The 20,437-nt window shown below is 41.5% G+C and overlaps 1 protein-coding gene across 1 annotated transcript; it reads left to right on the top strand.

Moving 5' to 3' along the window:
- Positions 1-6,321: 6,321 nt before the first annotated feature.
- On the top strand, positions 6,322-20,037 carry meox1 (mesenchyme homeobox 1). The gene is made up of 3 exons (XM_050060983.1): positions 6,322-7,270; positions 12,956-13,128; positions 19,291-20,037. Exons 1-3 carry the CDS (start codon positions 6,775-6,777, stop codon positions 19,411-19,413), a joined length of 792 nt encoding a protein of 263 aa, XP_049916940.1. The 5' UTR covers positions 6,322-6,774; the 3' UTR covers positions 19,414-20,037.
- Positions 20,038-20,437: the final 400 nt, after the last annotated feature.

Raw genomic sequence — 20,437 nt, 5'->3', positions numbered from 1 at the left:
TGACGATGCCCCAGATTCAAACGTCCAAAAACACATAATTGAAACCACCATCTCCATACTGCTCGGCACACACGCGAACACGTGAGCCAGAGAGGCAGTCAGAGCTACAGGCTACAATGAGGCTAAAAACAGAGTTCAAATGACGTTTTTCCAAACAACTTTTTATGTCGGGGCTTCAGGACACTTGGATCACTACGGACGAGCAGTATGGAGATATTTTGTGGTTTCAATTATGTGTTTTTGGACGTTTGAATCTGGGGCACCGTCAGCCTCCATTAGGTGGAGTTGTGTTGCTACCTCCTCTCCCCTTGGATCTCCGCAAGTGATGTGAGGACTCTAAATCTTCATCTGAGCCTCCCTCGGCATATAGGTGAGTAGATAATGGCTGAATTTTCATTTTTGGGTGCACTATCCCTTTAAACGAGATCACTGACTTGGCTGACCTAATTTACTTGGGCAGACTGTTCCAGAGCCTCGAGGCCTGACAGCAATCGCTCTGTCTCAGTGAAGATCTCTGTTTGTCCCAAACACGTTTTCTATTGTCCCTGGAACGATGGGACACTGTTAGTCTCGAACCCTGCTTTTTAGCTTGCACAAAATGGTGACACAATGGCAAATCATCGGTCACTGCCATTGGTGAATGTCATCTTCTTTGCCAATAGGCCATTGACCATCAAAAAGGCGAATATCAGCAGATATCAATGTTGGCCGATAAACCTGTGCATGCCTATTATATTGGGATTAAAGTTGATTATTAAGGTAGAGCTTTGTTTATCTCTTGGCACTGCTATTGTGCCCTGAAAAAATGGGGCTGGGAACACTTGCGCCTGCAATGGTGTTGCTCTTGCTTTTGAGAGGGCCTCTCCTGCACGTCTACATTGTCAACATGGATTTTAGGGCGTGTGCCGCGTGCGTCCGGGCCCTCGGACAATATGCATTCATAACACTTTGAAAGTCCATTGATGCTTCAGTATTTTACTGCATGCACCTCAACTGAGCAAAAGATGGATTGCTGTGGCTTTGCTGTTAATGAAACATCATTTATTCTGTGATCCTCGTGCAGCTGAGTTGTACTTTTTCATGCTCTGGCTGTACAGAAGCTGCTCTGATTCGGTTCTTGGCTGCACCAGCAGGAATGAGAGAAACCAGTAGTCTTGTTTATTGGCTCCTATCTGCCTGTCAGCTGGGCAGCAGATACTATCTCAGTGGCACTGATGAGAACACAAATGTGGAGTGAATTAACAAAACACGAGGCTACAGAGACCGTGCGAGGATTTCACTGGATCTTAGAAATGATTGTGTGTTTATAATGTGGCATTTTAGGTGGATATAGACAAATGTTTTAGCTTTAACTCATCACTCTGAAGTTGATTGCACAATGTTATAGACTAATGACAGCATCTGTGTTTGAACTGGTTTCCCGTAAGCTGCGCTTTCACTGTGCAATTCTATCTGCGCTTGCTAAGATCTCACGGGATAATGAAGACTTGATTTAGGGTACAAAGAACGTGCGTCAACCGTTGCGCAACCAAAACAGGAAGAGGACAGCGCTTTTGTTTTCCCTGGCAGCTATCGGTAGCTATCCCCAGTTACCAAAAAGTTCTTTGCAGTTACCATCCCCAGTAGCGGAAAAAGCGGATAGTGAAACAACCGAAGTATCTGTGGAAAACAAAATGCAGTGTGTGCTGTGTTGTTGTTAGTTGCTAGGCTCTGAGGAAGTGATTCAGTTGTCTTTGCGACAGCGGCGCCATCAATAATGCCACTTGGAAACACTAGGGGGGGAAAAGATGAAAAACTGTCTGTTTCCATTTTAATTAATATCTTTGCTTCTCTATCTTTTTCTTCCCTTTTTCACACTCCTTTTCCCTCATCCCTCCTTCTCATATTCGCCCCCCACTCATCCCCGGGACAGTAGCAGAGATAAGAGGCTCCCACAGTCCAGTAAGACCCAGGTGAACGTGGGGTCACAGGGGGTCACGCTGTCAGACACAAGAGACTGATGGAGGGCTCTAATCCCGCCAGTGTCATGAAGATGGATCAGATGAAAACACACACACACCTACACTCACACACGGTCACACACACACATTCATGCACAAATATATTCAGAAGCATCAAAGAAATGAACTTTTAACAACACAAACATTTTACTGAACTCAAGCATGTGTGCATAAATACAACCTTTAAGTTTCTTTTTCCTTATTACAAACTCCCGCTTTCTCTCTCACCCAACCAAACACACACACACACACACACACACGGTGTGAGACTGACAGAAACAGGTTGTCGGCAGGGTGAGGGGAGATGTGACTCATGTCCAGCTCATTTATCTGCAATCCATGGTGTGTATGACTGAGTGAGAGTTCACATACTTCTGAGTTTCTCCCACAAACACTCTTACAGTTTGACAAACACAGGGATAGCACACACACACATGCACACACACACACACACACACATCACACATCCACACATCACTACTACTGTGTGAACAATTTTGCAACATACTGAGAAAGATCTGGTTCAAGCATCACTGCTTGTTAAAGGATAACGCTGGTGTTATTCTGTAACAAATCCCATGGAAAATACCAAAACCAGCAGTATGATAGTCCGTCTCTGACTTCTCTTCACTGTTTGTGGCTCTCAACCAGAAGTCCATATTTTACTACTGAGAGCATAATTCTTCCAACACTGGTCAAACATTTTAAGTTTCATTTTCTATAAACGGTTCAGTGATGTCTTAAAACAGCTGGGCACTGTAGTTTTAAGCACACGTTACTCAAACAGGAGTAAACATTGTATTTTTCAGGGACTATTTTCAGCTGCGGATGAATACACATTTGGTGCGTTAGTGAGCATTTACAGCAGCAGGATGGTGTATGATGGTTTGAGTCAACATTAACTTCAGTGTGTGTGTTCATGGTAATGAAGGAACATATCACCCAGTGTGACAGTGTGGCTCACTGATGTGTTTTTAACAGTTTTTGGACAACAGTTGGGCTCAGGTTTTGATACACAGACAGTACTCGTTAGATGGATCAGTTCACCGTTGATTTTAGTCTTCTAATGGGATTTGTTGACAATATGAAAATAATTGAATATTACTGGCCTTAAGACCTGCTTACATCAGCTTTTAAACCGGTTAAATTTCCTGGTGAAATCAGTCCTTTCCAAGTGGCAACCTCTGGGTTTGAAAAATAAAGCCAACATTGAAGTGCCAAAAACTGCAGTTCCTCAAATGGCCACTTGAGGCTGGCTCCAAGAGTGAGTCAATGTTCCCTCATGTTAAAATACCAAACTTTACAGCAAAAGTAAACGTGTTTACAGCCTGGTAGAAAAATGGTTTTGGTCGCTGTAGATAATGTCAACATTCTTGACAACTGAACTGGGGGCTAATTTTTATGTAACTCACCTGTTTACATTTTATTGAGGCTTAAAGTTACACATAATTAAGGGTGTGGGTGCCATTGGTTAGGTAACGTAACCATGGCATAACCCCAGATTGTCGCGATTCCAGTGTGTTTTCAGCTCATGAACGTTTAACTGTAACATTTTGGTCATGTTCGATGGTCCTGGAAAACCCTCGAAGAAGTCAGATGGTCACTTTTTCATGTAAGTACATTTTGTTTTAATGGTTTTAAGCCTGTTTTTTTAGCTAGCAAGAATTAGCATTAGTATTGTCACAGTTAAGGTAGAACTGTAAATGCACCATGCTAACCAAAGTTGTAGCTAGGATTAAGGTTAGCTCCACCCTCTTGTTCAAATATGGTCACTACTGGCTCAAAAAATCCAAGATGGTGACGGCCAAAATGCCAAACTTGAAGCTTCGAAATGTGAGCACACAAACCAACGGGTGACGTAATGGTGGCTATGTCCATTATTTTACATAGTTCATGATTCATTCCAGTTGAGTGATCAGTGAATTCATTGTGGGTAAGTAAAAGAATAAATCTTTCACGTCAAGTTTGACTTCAACGAGCCAATTTGTGCCAATGGCAACACTCAGCCGTCATGACTCTGTAGACCTTTAGAGAATGGAGAAAACAGAGTCCTAAATGGAGGAAGCTAGTGTAGCTTGTTAGCTTTGATGCTAACTTTTATTTGACCTCTTCTGTTGGAGTGTAAATTGCTCCGCTAAAGAGGAATGGAAAGTCATGACAGGCGTCAATGGTACAATTAACTGAGTGAACTTATTGTTCTATTAGTGACCAAGACAGTTTAATGGTCTGTTAGCAAGCTTGTTAGCTCAGAGAATGTTTTTCCATAGCAAATACAATTCTTAACTGATTTAAATAATATACAATCCTGAGAATATAATGCCTGTTTCTGCCTGGCTGTTATCCTGGCAGCTACAGTAGTTTACTAACCAGCCCTGCTGATAGTCAGTACGTCACTGTGCCTCTAGAGCCAAATATTTGGGAAGACCCGTAGTTTATTTTCTTTGGTCTTTATCCTTTAATAATGTCAAAAACTTGATTGGAACTTTCTTCTGCATCCACAGAAATACCCACAAACACTCTATCTCTTTCCCTGAGACACGTGTGCACACACACACACACACACTCTCTCACTGACGTATATTTTCACAGCACACACACAGACACACTCTAATTTATACTGACACACAGATGGCCCCTGCTCTGACCACAAATGCAGTGTAACCTCTGCTCCCTGCGGTGCGGCCAGAGCTCAGACTGCCAGTAAAAGCGAGGGGATGCTTCATGGCTCAACAATTCGCTGGGTAAATGGAAAGGTTTTAGTGTGTGACCTCAAACACTCTCCCTTCTCTCTGAGTTTTTTTCTTTCGTTGCGTCCACTCCTAGTTCAGTGTGCTTTAGCTTAATTTGATTTCATTCTTGGCCTCTTTTGTCTTGTGTTGGAGTGGATGTTTGGATCTTTTTATTTATTTATCTCTGGGTTTTTTCCTCCTCTGTTTTTATTGAATGGTTTCTGTGGCAGCTGAATGCAGTGTGTACACAAGAGGGTCAGATACAGGGTCATTAAAGCTGCTTTTTGTTTTATTTTTCTCCTGTTTGAACACATCTTTTGTTCTTTTAAACTTTTATCCTTTTGCACTTTGTATGTGCTGCTTTATTAAAAAAAATGTACCTACTTTTTTTTTTAGGGCAATTTGCTATTTCTCGTTTCTGGCTATGAAATTTTTACCAGCAGAGGCACAAAATAAGATCTCCTTTTCTTTAAGGTGCACTCTTGATCTCAGTATTTCTCCGTCATTCTATATCTCCAAATCTTGCCGTCTCTCCTTCTCCTCTCGTCGGAGGTCCGATCCTCCTCCCCTCTTGTCTGAGAGGTCAGGAGCAAAGTGAGGACACACGAGAGGAAGGCAAACCTCAACTCACAAAAATGAGCAGTATGAAGAAAAACTGCATTTCTGTAAAATGTGGTTCAGTGGGTTTACTGGGTAACGGATACGCTGACACCGAGTCCAAATTCTGGTTAAGCCAAAAAAAGGTTTTAATGGTATTAGAGACATTACTTCATGGGGAAGTGGCTTCTATCATGAGTAGCCTGCACAGATTTAAAAAAATCAGTGATCAGAAAATTGAATAATCACCTCTCTGTAGATCCAAATGTGGTTAATCTACATGCGATCGCTGTCACACACTATTGCCCCTGCTGCTTAATATCTGAGATGTAATAAGCAGGAACATATAAAAGAAAATAGCACATTTCCTCAGGCGCAGTGTTTGCGAAGAGAAAATATTAGCTTGTGTTTTTGAAATATGGCTCTGAAATTTCATATTGTGTTTGACTAAAGTGAGAAAACCTCAAGAGGTGTGAGCGCCTGCACAGCCAATATCAAATCCGGTCCCTCTATCACCTCAAAGTTAAAGCCCGCCAGGTGGATTTGGGTGTGCAGCGTTCACACACACACACAGAGTCATAAAAATGGGGAAAGAAAAAAGGAGTTTTCAGATTGGAGAGGACGGGCGGGGATCAGGGGTGCGGCGGGAAAGGGTTAGGGTTAACTTTCCTCTAAAGGGTGTCAAAAAAAGGAACTAAATTGGGTGTCAGAAAGCGCTAAGGAGCTGAAATAAGTCGGGGTTCCCAGCTCTCATGTGGGTGGGTGCTCGCTTTATATTTTACAGACAGTGTCCCTTTAAAAAGCCCCACGTCTGGAAAGCCCATTAGATGTGCATATAAAATTTCCCCCGTGATTAATAGTTGATGAGGCAGGGTTGGTTGGAGGGTACTACCAACATGTGGCCGGCAGGGCTCCTCCTCTGCAATCTCACGTTACACTCCATAAACTTGCCACTCTTTCCCACCTATATGTTTAAAAAGGAGGAGGGCTCACTTGTCAAGAATGCCTTAGAAGAGTTGTGAAAACAGCCAGCCCGAGGAGGGGAGTCATGCAGTTGCGGATGCAGCTCTCCCGCCGAGCCACAAGCCAGTCAGGGAGAAGAGAGGGTGTGTGAGAGCAAGACAGAGGGAGAGTGTGTGAGAGTGTGTCAGGACCAGAGGCTCCAAAGGACGTCACACACACTCCCAGAGAGAGAGGGAAACACGCCGTCACAGGAAGGCGTCTATCCTCACGCGTTTTTGGGGGGCTGTGGAAGAGTCAACAGCCTCTGACAGAAGTGAGTATTCCTGAGGTGGATGCAGTGAGACATGATGTGCATTTAGTCAGCTGCAGTGGATGACAGATTTCCAAACCTAACTGACTTTCTGAGGGGGGTTTCCAGCTCCTCTGCAAGGAAAAGACTCGTAATCAGACATTAATCAAGATTGTGTGAAGTGTTTTTACTCACCATGGATCAGCCAGCCAGCAGCTGCATGCGGAGCGCCCACCCCAGCAGCCCGATCTGGGGCTGCATGAGGAACCCTCACTCAGGGGTCCCGGGAGCCAACCTGCAATCGCCCTACCAGCAGGCCCCGTTCTCCCTCCACCAGAAACCCGACTTCCTGGCCTACACAGACTTCTCCAGCTCCTGCCTGGTGCCGACCGCGCCACACGCAGCCTTCCCCCGCGACGACAGACTGTACCAAGAGAGCCAGGGGGGTTACCAGAGAGCCGACTGGCAGTTCAACCCCTGTGAGACGCGGGTGAGAGCGCCCGAGGCCTGCCCGCCTGTCGTCGCCCCCGTAGCGGTAGGCGGTGGCGCAGGGCCTGAGCTGGACAGTGTAGGGGGAGACAGGCTTCCAGGGGCCGTGCCAGGGTGCCTGGAGGGAGAATACTCACCTCAGAGCGTGGCGTCGGCCGACTCAGACAAGAAGAGCTCCAATAAGAGGAAGAGAGATGTCACAGGTGAGTCAGGGTGGGAGTCAGCTGGGGTGTGCTGGTTTTATAGGGGAAGAAGAGCATCCAAAAACTCATTACAGGAGGCTCAGAAAAGGAAAAGTTATAGTCATAAAATGCACATATGGGAGTATTAAAAATGATAGTGCGCATTTCTGTTTTCCTGCCGTACACTGGTGCATATGGTGGAGAAAATCCAAAGAAAAGATGAGGATGGGAATACGCCAGGGAAAACTCTTCAAAGTCGATAGTAAACCCATATTTTTCCTGCCAGCCCTCTGCACACAGGTGCCATTGTTGCTCCATTTAAAGCTCAAGTATGTCAAGGTTAAAAATTTCTTCCGTGCCTTGTATCACAGCTGGCACTGACACAAATTCTCCCTCTTATTTCCTCACCACATCTTACCGCAGCACGCTCACCAGATTGCTATGTGAAAGGTGAGTAGGTGACAAGACTTTTGTGTTCAAGACAAACTTGAAGTAGCAGTTGCATCCTCTGATTGTTCAAATGGTTGGAATGATTAATGGGACATGTGAGCGTTTGATTGCGCTCCTGTATCCGTTGGAAATAGACCATTGTTTTATAACAGTAGCGGCGGTGTTCGGGACGATGCTAAAAAATGACATCAGGCTTCAGTGGAGGAAAAGTGGTTTTAAAGCATCACAGGTGCTTCAAGCTGTTTTTGATTATTGTTTATTGTAGATAGAAGTCTCTAAAGTGAAATTAGTGCACAATCCTGCTGCAGTTTTTTTTGTGAATCGGGAAAAAATGTTGGTAAATTCACAACTTTTTTTTCTTAAAATTGTCAAAGAGAAAAGAAGTGATCATGTATAACTACTTTTCAGCTGCTTCACTAAACACCAGTGAGCCAAAATAAGATTCTGTTTCCAGCAATGCCTCTGTGAAAAGAACTTTTTGCCACAAAAAAATGAGTTCATGTATCCTCACATATCCTTATATATGCTCAGGGTCGTGTTGGAAGCATTGAAATACAATCAGTGTATGCTTTTGGATTATACTGCTTTTTTATTCCCCCCTATCATATTTCACACTTGCTAATAGGAAGCAACAGTAACTGATACCCATGACGAACTAATTCCTAAAAGTTTCACACGTAACAACGAGGGCGACAGACTCTAAGTCAATGTTTATATTTAAACTGAATCTAAAGGTGTAAAAGTTTTAATGTGCAGAATGAAAATAAAGCCACGTCCAGCACATCTGGAACGTTCACATTTCATCTGTGAAAACCGTTTTTCTAAACTCGGGAAAAAATGTTTCCCTCACAAAGATGATGATTTATGCAACGAGACCTGTGCACCTAATAAGAAATAAATACTGGATATTTGTACTGTCGTGTAGCTTCCAGCGAAACTTTGAAAGATTTTTTTTTTTGACATATTTAGAATGAGATTTCGTTATAAGTGTGGCTTAATCTGAATGTTTACTTTAATCCAGATGGGTGGAGTTTGCTCCATCACACAGCAACACTTCAGATCTTGTCATCAAGTGCGTCATCGTGATCATCTTTTTCGTCCAAACGTAACAAATGCGATATATATAAAGAGCACTGGTAATTATCTGGAAAACCTACAAGACTGAAATGTCTGCAGCAGCCTAATTGAAGGGGATGGTGGGGGGAGTACAGACCCCCTCCCCTTCTTACCTTATTGTAACCTCCACTCACTACACTGAAAACATGCCAGACCACGTCTGGTAAAATCACTTTGCCTGTGAGCCCACTTTTTACATTCTTATCCATTGACATTTTCCTGTCGTTAAGCCGTAACACAATCTCCCACTGAGTGCGTGCAACATGTCTGACCACTACATCAGTTCTTGGTTTCAGAAAAGAGCCTTTCAGTCAGTCTTGTATTGACGAGCTGGTAGAGGAGCATATATTAGGAAAATGCCCTGAAGGCTTTCGCAGTACAGACGGAGCTGCTGTACAGTCTGCTTGTGTATTTATACGGATATGGAGATGTGGCGCTGCTCAAGTGTTTCTGAACCTTAAACTGGAGTCTGACATCAACTTTAATCCAAAGTTTGACTAATAATTCTGTCTATAAAACAGCAAATAAACAAGCTACTCTAAGAAAATCTAACATTATTACTATTTTTTATTGCTATTATTGATCGTGTATAGGTTCTGATAAATTAAGGGTTTGTTCTCAATTTATATCAACTTGGAAAAAAGTTCTGTTTTATCATAAAATCGAACAGTTACACTTAATTTTAACCCTCTACCACAGTGATACTCAACTTGCTTTGCCCAGGGGCCACTGTTGCAAAATGACAGGAGGCCAGGAGCCAGTTAATAAGCAAACATTTATTAATAAATGTAATAATTAAACATTACTAATTTATTCTTCCCTATTATACTTGGCACTTTTTTATAAAGAAACTCACATTTTCATGCTTTTTTAATTCACTTTTGCAGCTTATTTACCATCAAAGTCCCCCAAAATTCCCAGTTTTAATCATTTTATTTTTCATTTCATTTATTTGTTCCACTCATGTCCACGTACAGCAAAGTCACAATCAAAAAATAATAATGTACATTACATGACTGAAAAGGAGCAGGAATCATTGTAAATTGCAAAATGGTCAGCAGACCTCTAGTCACCTTATCATGGCCCAGATTTGGCCCACAGTTGAGTACACTGCCCAGTTGCTAAAAATTGATACAGCATAGTATTGCTATATTTTGTGTGCCAACATTGTATCAATACATGGCATTTTTTAATCACATAAATAATACAAATATGAGTTAAACTTTTGGAGGCCTACTTGAAAAATAGAATTAGTCACTTTTACAGTCACACATGTTGCTGCAATAAAAAGTGTGATGAACAAACAGAAGTCGACAAAGTTTTCTTTTGGGGACATAATTTGAAGGTATTAAGTGGTAAGGTAATGAATCGCAATACTCAGCATATTGCCAAACTTTTAAAATCACAGTAATATTGTATCGTGACTGAAGTATCGTGATAATATCGTATCGTTGGGCCTCTGGTGGCTCCCACCTCTACTACCTAACATTTACAAGCAGACTGTATAACTTAATAAATTGTTAATGACACAGTGTAATCAAAAACAAGGATTTTTTTGTTAAATACAGATTATTTTTGCTGCCTATAATCTTAATAATTTATTTATCACAAATTATAATTCCTCTTACAAAGCATCCATAACTGTGTATAAACACTTGATTAATGTATAATAATATTAGCTGCATGAATACACACATAAACAAATCCCAACAGTTTGTTATTAAGCATTTATTAACCGTTTGTACACAAGCACAAATAATTCAAAGGTGGATTTAAAAGTGTTCAAAAGCAGACAATTGATTATATATAATATATGTTGTCAAGCATACATGACCCTTCTGTACACATTAATAAACACTTCAAAATATCCTTTTATAATAATATTATGAATCTTTTAAATCACCCACGGACACTTTACAAAACCAGATAAGACAGTCAGTACATAATAAAAGATAACAGTGGAAAGAAAACAATAATGATGATAACAACAGTAATTAAATATAGATACAGGTAAAATGATATATTCATAATAAACACATTAGGTAGCACCAGGGATGGATAATCTAAAAAGATGAGGCCCTTTCGGGATGAGTTCTCTCTATTCTCTTCTATATGCATATACCTGCTTACACATGCTTTATAATGTGTCGCAGCCAGGGGTGTAGGTTTAAACACTGGGGGGACACATAGGAAATGGATTGGGGGTCTTCTTAGCATCAAGCAATTTAATTTGATTTAATTTCTTGAATCCTGGCAAATTTTTATGCATCAATTTTAGGTGTAAATGTCTTTAATTTTGTCAAAATAAAAGTACTCTGCTAGGTTCATGTTTTTTATTGAGGGGGACATACCCCCTGCCGCCCCCCTAAAATCTACACCAGTGGTTAAAGCCCATTTATTAATTAATTACAACTCACAAATCATGAATAAGGAGGTTTGAATAAAAGTTTTACCGATAAAACATCCTAACTCATAGTGAAGTCCTGGCCCTTACTTTTATACCCACAAATTATGCGATCTGTCACACCTGTAATTTTCACCTGGGGTTTCTGATTTAAAACGATCACTAAATTTACAGCGGCTTTAATTCAGTCCTGATGAAGACAAACTGCTGCTGCACCATCCACCCAAAAAGGCACCAAATGCTGTTTGTCTTTGGGACCCTGCTGGGTGCAGAAGCCTTCCCCCTGCAAGTTTACGGTCTCTGGCTGTGCAGGATATTTATTGGGGGCCTGTTTAGTGAGAGCCAGTGTGTGTGTGTGCCCCTGCCAGGTGTTCAGTCTAACCAAACCTGCTTGACACAGCTCCAGACCAGAGCTGACACGACCAGGCAGTGTCGGCGCACTCAGAGCAGCGCGTCATTAATGACACTTCAACAACAATAAGAAGGTTTTTTAGCATCCAGCACACATGCACACACATGCACACACACGCACATGTCCTGGTCTGCCCAGTCTCATCTGGCCCAGGTACAGCAGACCATTTCACTTTCTGGCCTGATTCTCTGGCAAGCAGTGAGCAAAACTTCTCACTTTGACAAATTAGAACCATTTTCTAGAGATTACATCAGCTGCTAGTGTCGCTACCAATGCTCAATTATTACCCCAAACTCTCTCCCTTTAATACACCAGAGAGGTTTTACTGAAAGTTAAATCAACCAGCCTTCTTTTTATTTATCCTGCTAAATGAGGTTTAAAATTTATCCATTTCCTTGGAAATATGAAGACAGGAAGTTCTATAAATCTCAGCACAAAAGTTTGGACAACCATTGATTTTCGCCCCTTACAACTAACCGCTACATTCATAGAGATATCTCCGGCTTTTTCCTGATGTATTTGCTGTCATGTTGAGATGAGTTAATGTGAATCCCCCCCCCTCCGAGTGCTCCGGAGGGACACACACACACCCACGCAGCAGTCAGACCTGGACACATCCGCACCTTTGTTCTTTTGTTAGAGGCTTTAACGATGTTCCGCTGCATTCCTCTGCTAACTCAGTCCCTCTGTGGCTGGTTTGGTGGGCCCTGCCCTGCGCCGTCCTGCTATCACACACGCCATGAGTGAATGTGATTCAAACGCATCAATGTGTAAACAAACAAATCTAAAAATACATGCACACTAGTGTAGAAATGAAGTGTGCATGAGTACTGGCTGCAGACACGCTGCAGGTGAACAGGACTCAAGAGCTCAGGTCAGGGTGGTCTCTTTTTAAAGTGCTGCTTTTGGTGTTTACTATATGAGGGGCCTCCCACTAAAGGGTCTTTGGAGTTGTGGTTTGTTGGTTGGAGAGGTCCTTAAGGTCTGTTTAATAGTCAGCTGGAGGCTGGTCGCAAAGTGACTGGAGAGCTAATTCAGATCAGATTAGCTGTGACTAAAGTGAAAATAGAGGGCGTGTTTGTCAAGTGGTCGAATCACAATGAGAGACAAACAGGCTCCCTTTTACAGAAAGAGTCAAGGAGAACTTGTTAACCAGGATCAAAATGTGTCGTATCAACCTTTAGAAACATTTTATTTTTCTCCCTATTTAAAACAAATGTGGTGTGAAAAGTATGCCCTCTAAAGTAATGGTAAGAATATATTTTTTGTAGCAAACACAAACCTCAACCTGGACCAAATTTATGCCCTTTCCGTCTCCCTCCAGATATCCAGGAGTCCAGTTTTAAGGTGGACTCCAGCTGTAAGGCCCGGAAAGAGCGCACAGCGTTCACCAAGGAGCAGCTGAGGGAGCTGGAGGCTGAGTTCACCCATCACAACTACCTGACCAGGCTCCGCCGCTACGAGATCGCCGTCAACCTGGACCTCACAGAGAGACAGGTACACCACCTCTCCCTCACATTGGATAATAACTAGATTACTATCACTCCATATTACTCAATATTCAGATCTCAGTCACATGAGAGTTTGAACTTTTCGTTCGAGAATCCTTTAAAGGCAGTGAATTTATTGATGTAACATTAAGGCCTTAACTGGTGTGAAAAGGTCTTGAACCAGCCTTTTAAATGTCTTAAAACTGCTAAGACATGAGAAGTAGGATTTTATTTTATGTTATTTAATTTTTTAAAATGTATTTATTTTTGTTGTATTTTTATTTTATTTTTTTATTTTTTTGGTATTGGATTGTAAAATCTCATAATAATTGGTAACATCGTTTTTCATTTTAAAAAAAAAAAATCACATTGACATCATGCAGGACAGTGAAACCAACAACACTCATATTTTGTTTCCAGCTGGGATGCTCAGAGCAGACGATCCACTGCCTGTTAGCTCGCTGTCACTGTTCCCTGGATGACACGGTGAACAGCAGATTCAGTTTAAATTGGTTGTTTAACCTGAAACCGGTACAAGGCAGTGCATATGAGGCTTGATGTATTTTATGCAAAAGGTTTTTCAATTTCTGGATGATGGGAATTGAAGCAGTGGAATCCGACATGCACAGTGAGAAACACTGAGCAACATTTTTTTGTCTTCTCTTGTGGTTATTGAAAACTTAGTCTACATATCATTTTGAGTGGCTTTGAAGAAGTCTTAAAAACTCTTAAATGTACATGCCTTAAACTGGGGGAACAGTGTCTGAATCACTGCCAAAAAATACAAAATCTAGTAGAAAGGTTTATGTTAAAGATACTAAAAGATATGGTAAGGAATGTGTCTCTAAAATTAAATGTTTTTTCTTGAGTGCAGAATGATCAGCGTCCAATGAGTTTTCTCCAGAGGTAAAATTCCCTAAAAAAAAAAACCCAACAAAAAATCAATCAGCTTAATTTTCAGGGACAAAAAACATCTTAATAAATACAACATAAAAATCTTCCAGCAAGGTCCGATCATCACGTATTTAAGTGGACAGCATCAGCAGAATTCTAAATCTCCCTCCACCATATAATAATAATAATGCACACACATAGATGCATTTAGATTATAATGAACAGTTTTTTTCCACGGTACTTGTCATCCTGTGGTTGCAGCAGAATGTCACGCAGCTTTAATGAGTGGGCGGCAGCTCCAGACGGGATGAAATCGGGCGAACATGTGTCGATGCTGCTGGATCAAACCCCAGCAGTCTGCCTGTCAGGCGCGGTGTCCCAGCTCCGCCTAATGAGGCCACGGTGCCACAGTGACCACACATACTGCCGTCTGCTGCTTAAATCTATTTCACAGACCTCTGGAACACACACACACACACACACACTTGTAGAGACAGACGCACTCACACAGCCGGGTTCCATCTTCACTCAGAGCTCCCACTGCAACTCGTCGGCCTTTTCCAACTCATCCTACATGCTTTGGCGTTTGGCCGTCCTTTCAATCAGCCTCGATGAGCAGGAGAACTCGGAGCCGAAGAGGCTGCAGGATGTGGGAACAGATTCATTTGAGTCCCAGAGTCGGGGTGGGGTGATGAGTGGGATGTGCAGAGGTCACCCAAAACTTCCTTGACCCGAAATTCTTATTCCTCAAGCTGCTACAGTCATCTTAAAGTTTGATTTAAGTTTAACACTTTGTATGATCTCCGTTTTTAACCATTTAAGATTACTTGTAAGCGTAACTGCTGCCCCATCAGGTCTGGAAGAATCCCATGTACCTACAGGACGTGAGAAAAATTAATTTCGGGACATTTCCAGAATTTTGGCATCAAGTTGGTACCCAAGTATCGGTTCTTATGATGTGTCTAATTTGTTGTCGTTTTAAGATTGTCGGAGTTTGCACGTTCTCCCCGTGTCAGCGTTGGTTTCCTCCAGGTACTCCAACTTCCTCCCACAGTCCAAAGACATGCAGGTTAATTGGTGACACTAAATTGTCCGTAGGTGTGAATGGTTGTCTGTCTCTATTGCCCTTTTAGGAATAGGAAATAGGAACTGTGCAAATTTGCAGGAAAGCCCAATCAGTCTTTTTTAAGCATTGGCAGTATAAAAACAAAATCGGGGAGTGCAGCAAAATGCCGCCGGCCTACTTTTGTTTATACAGAATGCGCCTTTTTCGGGGCAATGGGGGGCGTGAGCAAGTAACAAAACGTGTAGCTCAGCGTGTGACGTAACCAGTGACGTGGGAGGGAAACCGGGGCTGGTCAGTCCTTCGGCAATTCTCTCGTAAGTTGGCCTGTTTTTCACCGTCCCCGTCATCTGACGGTTAATGGCCTCTTTGTTTGCGAGGACAAGGAGGGCGCGCAATTCCTTGTGTCCCCAGTTGCTCATCTTTACAGTGTCTGTCAGGTTTGTGTTTCCCTCTTGCTACTAGCTGCTCGCTAATTCCTGCTATCAGCTGTTTCCTGTTTATCCACCGCTAGTGGGTCACACCTCCCACAAGTCATCAACAGCTCCTCCCGTGGCGGAAGGGCGCCTCGTTCTTTTTAAACCAAAAAGACTCCTCCAGTATGACTACCCTACGAGGCGGAAAATTGGGCACCTCGGATCAACTCGCCAATCCAGCTCTGTGTGTCTAAATGCTCGCAGCTTGCCAGCAAAATGGCCCAACATTCGCCGAAAATCTGGCAGTGTAAAAGGGGCTTAAGTGTCAGCCCTGTCATAGTCTGGTGACCTGTCCAGGGTGTACCCCGCCTCTCGCCCAGTGTCAGCTGGAATAGGCTGCAGCCCTCCGTGACCCCCAGCAGGATAAGTGGTTACGGAAAATGGACTTCCTCAATTATGGGATCAATAAAGGTGTATCTTAAAATGAATGAATGGATGGATGACAGAATCTCCACCATTATGCCTACAAGTGTTCTAGTCTGCCTTTAAATGCCAAATGAAGAAGAACGCCTACCAGCATGAAAGACCAACAACAACAATGGAAGAGAAATATTATACTGTAGGCTATATATGAATGTTTCCTCGCCCGCAAAGTCTCATGAACCCACACAGACTTTACTTTGTGCCTGAGGCTGATCATCAAGGATTAATAACAACATTTAAATAGACCTGGTAGTTATTAGTGAATGTTTAAGTACAATGGATTTATGGTTTTGTTATGGTTTTGTTTTTGTTTTTTACCGTTGTATCAAAATGGGTTTTGAGAATCGTAGAATTTTACTAGTATTAGTATTGACTGCCAAATTTCTGGTACAGTGACATGCCTACAACAAAGACATTATTTACTGCTGTTATAGTAACATTTGCTAAAATCTACAGAGCCCAGCTGTTCTAGAAAATAACTTCTATTAAAAATAAATCAAGTATTAGTGACCCATTGTTCAAGATTTAAGTGTTCAGGAATGTTGAATACATCGAGTGTGAGGCAGTCAGAAGTCAGTCAGACTGTTGATTTCTGTCTTTTCGTGGGTTTTGTCGACAGTAATGACAATATAGAAAAATACGATCCTCATACTTTAAGAACATTTACATTTCTCCTTCTGCTTTTTAAGGAATGGTTTAACTATGACTCAAGCTTCACATTTAGTTCGACATGGAGCCTCGCGTCCGTGTTGAATTAATGTATCATATTTATTTTGACTGGCTTGTCCGAGTGTTATAAACCACAGTGACTATATTTTATGAGTTTATAAAATCCTGAGTGAATGTTCTCAGTCACGGTTAACAAGTGTTCACCCCTCTAATGTTTATCTGCCGTATTTTCCCTGTAATTTTCAGGAGGTGTGTTTCTGCTGCTGTTCTTGGCCGCACAGTCGAAGCATGATATCATTCAGAACAGTGACACAGATGAGCAGCATCCACGCTGTAAACTCACATCCTGTGTAGGCCGACATCCTGATCGTTGACTCTTTTGACCCGCCGTCTATATGATACTCTCTGCCTGCATTCGCAGAGGGTTTCTGAGCCAGAACTGAGCACTTTGTTCTGACAATAAATGCTCGTTGCAAGGCCAGTGCAAACTGAGCCCATTTATATACAGCGCTGGGAGATTTGTGGGGGATTATTTGTCTATTTTTCTGCTGACCATGTTGTAAATTTAGCTAAAAATTGCCAAATGGAAAGAAAAGCCACAGTGATCCTGTTACAGGTTCAAATCTGGTGAAAAAAAATCTGCACAAAAACTGTGTGAAAGTTACAGATAGTTTTAACTCCTCATGCTGAGCACTGACATGGTCATATTAATTGTTGTATAAAGTAGGGCTGCATTAGTTGCCCAATGTTTTGGTGCACATATACATTTTACCTTGCTGCTGACTTTGCTGCCACTCATCACATCACACCACTCTCAGTTTGGCCTTGCACTTGTCTTTGATTGCTTTTTTATTGTTTATATTTTAACTTCTATTCTTATTCTATTCCAATATACATCTAATTATTAATTTTTCTTTTGCTTTCTCTATTTATCTGTACTTATTTCTGTCTTTGTGCTCCTGCAACAATCAGATTTCCTCCCCGGGGATCAATAAAGGTTCTTGCTTCTAAAATACTTTGCTTACTAGATTTTTATGGTAGAAAATAAGACAAAACAATCAATTTGATTCGAAAAAATTTGGATTCTGAACAAATGTGATTCGTTTTCACTGTTTTTAGGATATTTTATGAGATTAAAAAAACGTTTATTGATCCCCGGGGAGGAAATTTGATTGTTGCAGCAGCACAAAGACAGAAATAAATACAAATAAATAGAGAAAACAAAAATGAATGATTAGATGTATATAAAACTAGAATAGAAGTAAAAATATAAATAATAAAAAACAAAAGACTACTGCACGGCAAAATTGACAGTGGTGTGATGAGATTTTTGGCAGTTTGCTTAGAAAATAATTTACGATTAATAGATTCTTAAAATAGTTGCAGATTAATTTTCTGTTGATCCACCTGTAAATTATTTGACAACATTATCTTATGCCAGCCTCACACCAAACGACTTTTCGAGCTATAATTCTGTCGCAGTTTTACCATACTTGGTGCGCCCCTGTGATCTTGATTGTTTGGCACAAGGTGGTCAAAGCCGTCTTAAGTTAGTTACTTTGACAGTCCAACAAAATTTCATAGTGGCCAAACAGTGGAATCACAGCTCCCAAGTCCGCCACCTGATGCCAATGGCTGTAAAAAGACTTTTCCCCATAGATTTACGTTGGGAAAGACACGTCTATAAATCAGTAGATACATTTTTTTTGATTGCCAAAACCCGTGTTTAATGGGTGTTTAATATAATCATTAGTTTTCAGTCTTGGCTCATGCACCCACTAATGTTCAGTGCGTGAACATTGTCCACACCCAATAGCTGTGCTCTCTCCGGCACCAAACAGGAAGCAGCAAACCAGGTAGACAGTGGAGGGGACTCTGGGGAGAAGCAAGAATGTGAACAAGTCTTGGTTCTCTCGGTTCTCGCTGTGGACAAGGAGAAACTGGTGGAGTCTTGGAGTGAACAGAGTGTGTTTAATTCAGTGCATATCTGACCAACCAACCAGCACTTATTTTAGTGAGAAAGTTTTTTTCCTGGATGTGCTTTTTTAATTCGCCATTCAAAAAAATCGTCACGCACAGAAACCTTGCTGAGTTATGAAATTATGTCTTGTTGCAGATGTGTCCTACCTCCACATTTTCTTTACAGACTCTTGGTCAAACGTCTCTAAAGGCTCTGATGGATGCGGAAAACGCAGAAAATCAAACCTATTCCAAAAAATTTTATGCGGACGATGATGCTTTTTTATCTTGTGTTTCTAGAGTTATGTATTTTTGTGGACACGTAAGGAATCGTTAATATGTCATATTCCTTAAAGGGAGTTTGGTGTGATATTTTCCACCAGGAGCAGGATGGGAAATAATCTTAAAAGGAATCTGGTTATAGTCTTGGGAATAGTCAAACAGTGACCCTGCAAGATCCCCAGTGTTTGCAAAATGTTATCGTGTGACTAAAAACTCATATTGTCTTCAAATGTTTGGGGGTGCCAGACTTTAAAAGTCTTATAAAAGTCCTCTAGTGTATTGTCAGCATTTAGGGAGGACACCAAGAGGCAATTTGTTGGAGCAAATTTACCTCAACAATATTTGTACATTCTTAATTTAATGCCACTTATAATGAATGATTTGCTTTATTTCTGTCCAACAGGTGAAAGTTTGGTTCCAGAACAGGAGGATGAAGTGGAAGAGAGTGAAGGGAGGACAGTCGTCTTCACCCAACGACCTGGAAAATGATGACATAGATTCGGCCGCCTCGCCCAGCTCTGAATGAACAGAAGGTGGCCGGCATATGAAAAGAGAGACTGGGAGTCGACTGGACGCCGACGCAGCACAATGCAACCTTCATTTCTCTGGAAAGCTGCAGGAATCAAATGAGACTCTTTTTAATCAGCGAGCATCTCCTATGTTGTTGTAAATAGTTGATTTACGTCCACCATGAACTGCATTTTGATCTTGATAAGTACTCTGGTCCAGAGGCCGCCTCTTGTTGCATTAAATATTAGAGATGATTCTTATGGTCACTGCATTTCAGTGACAGAGTCCAGACAGAAGCTCTGAGGCCAGTGACGACATATCAGACCGTGATGTGATTGTGTTTGAGAGCATCCCCGTTGGTTCCAGTATTGTAATCATGGCCTTTGACGCTTGACTACAACCACCTGGGAAAACTCAGACAGCACAAGTGTTGCCAAGCCATAAGTGCCTCTGAATCAGATGATTTTTTTTTTTTTTCATTTTGTCAGTTTCTTTTTCCTAGAATATAGTTGTTTTTTTTAATCTGTCAAGCTTTTTTTTTTACTATTCTTTTTTATACACGTTGGATGTTATTGATAAAACACAGATGTTGCCTGTTTCTGCAAATAGAATAAATCATCTGCTGCAAAATGGGAAAAAATATCTTGATAATTTCTTCCACCCGCAACAATTGAGTTATGATTGGACGGTAGGAACTGTGTCTGTATTCTTGGCCGATGGTTTCATCACGTGTCGCTCCTTTGGTCAGACAATACAATGGTTCAGAAAATGACTGAGGAGAAGTTTGCTCCCATTTGTTTCTGATGTTGGCAGCTGACATCATAGGTAATAATTTGTGTGAGTGTGTTTGTGTACGTGCATGTCAGTATTTCTGTCAGGTTCCAGAGATATGCCTTCCATATCCCAAGTTTTTTAGAGTATTCTGACAAGGGCTGCAAGTAATGGTTATTTTCATTTTTGAATAATCTGTTGATTAATACCTCAATTGATAAATTAGTTGTTTGGTTGATAAAATGTAAAAACAAAATGTTGAAAAATGT

This window comes from Epinephelus moara, chromosome 13 (assembly GCF_006386435.1).
Source record: "Epinephelus moara isolate mb chromosome 13, YSFRI_EMoa_1.0, whole genome shotgun sequence".
In the NCBI taxonomy this organism is placed as follows: Eukaryota; Metazoa; Chordata; class Actinopteri; order Perciformes; family Serranidae; genus Epinephelus; species Epinephelus moara.
This window is presented reverse-complemented; position numbering and strand designations above follow the sequence as displayed.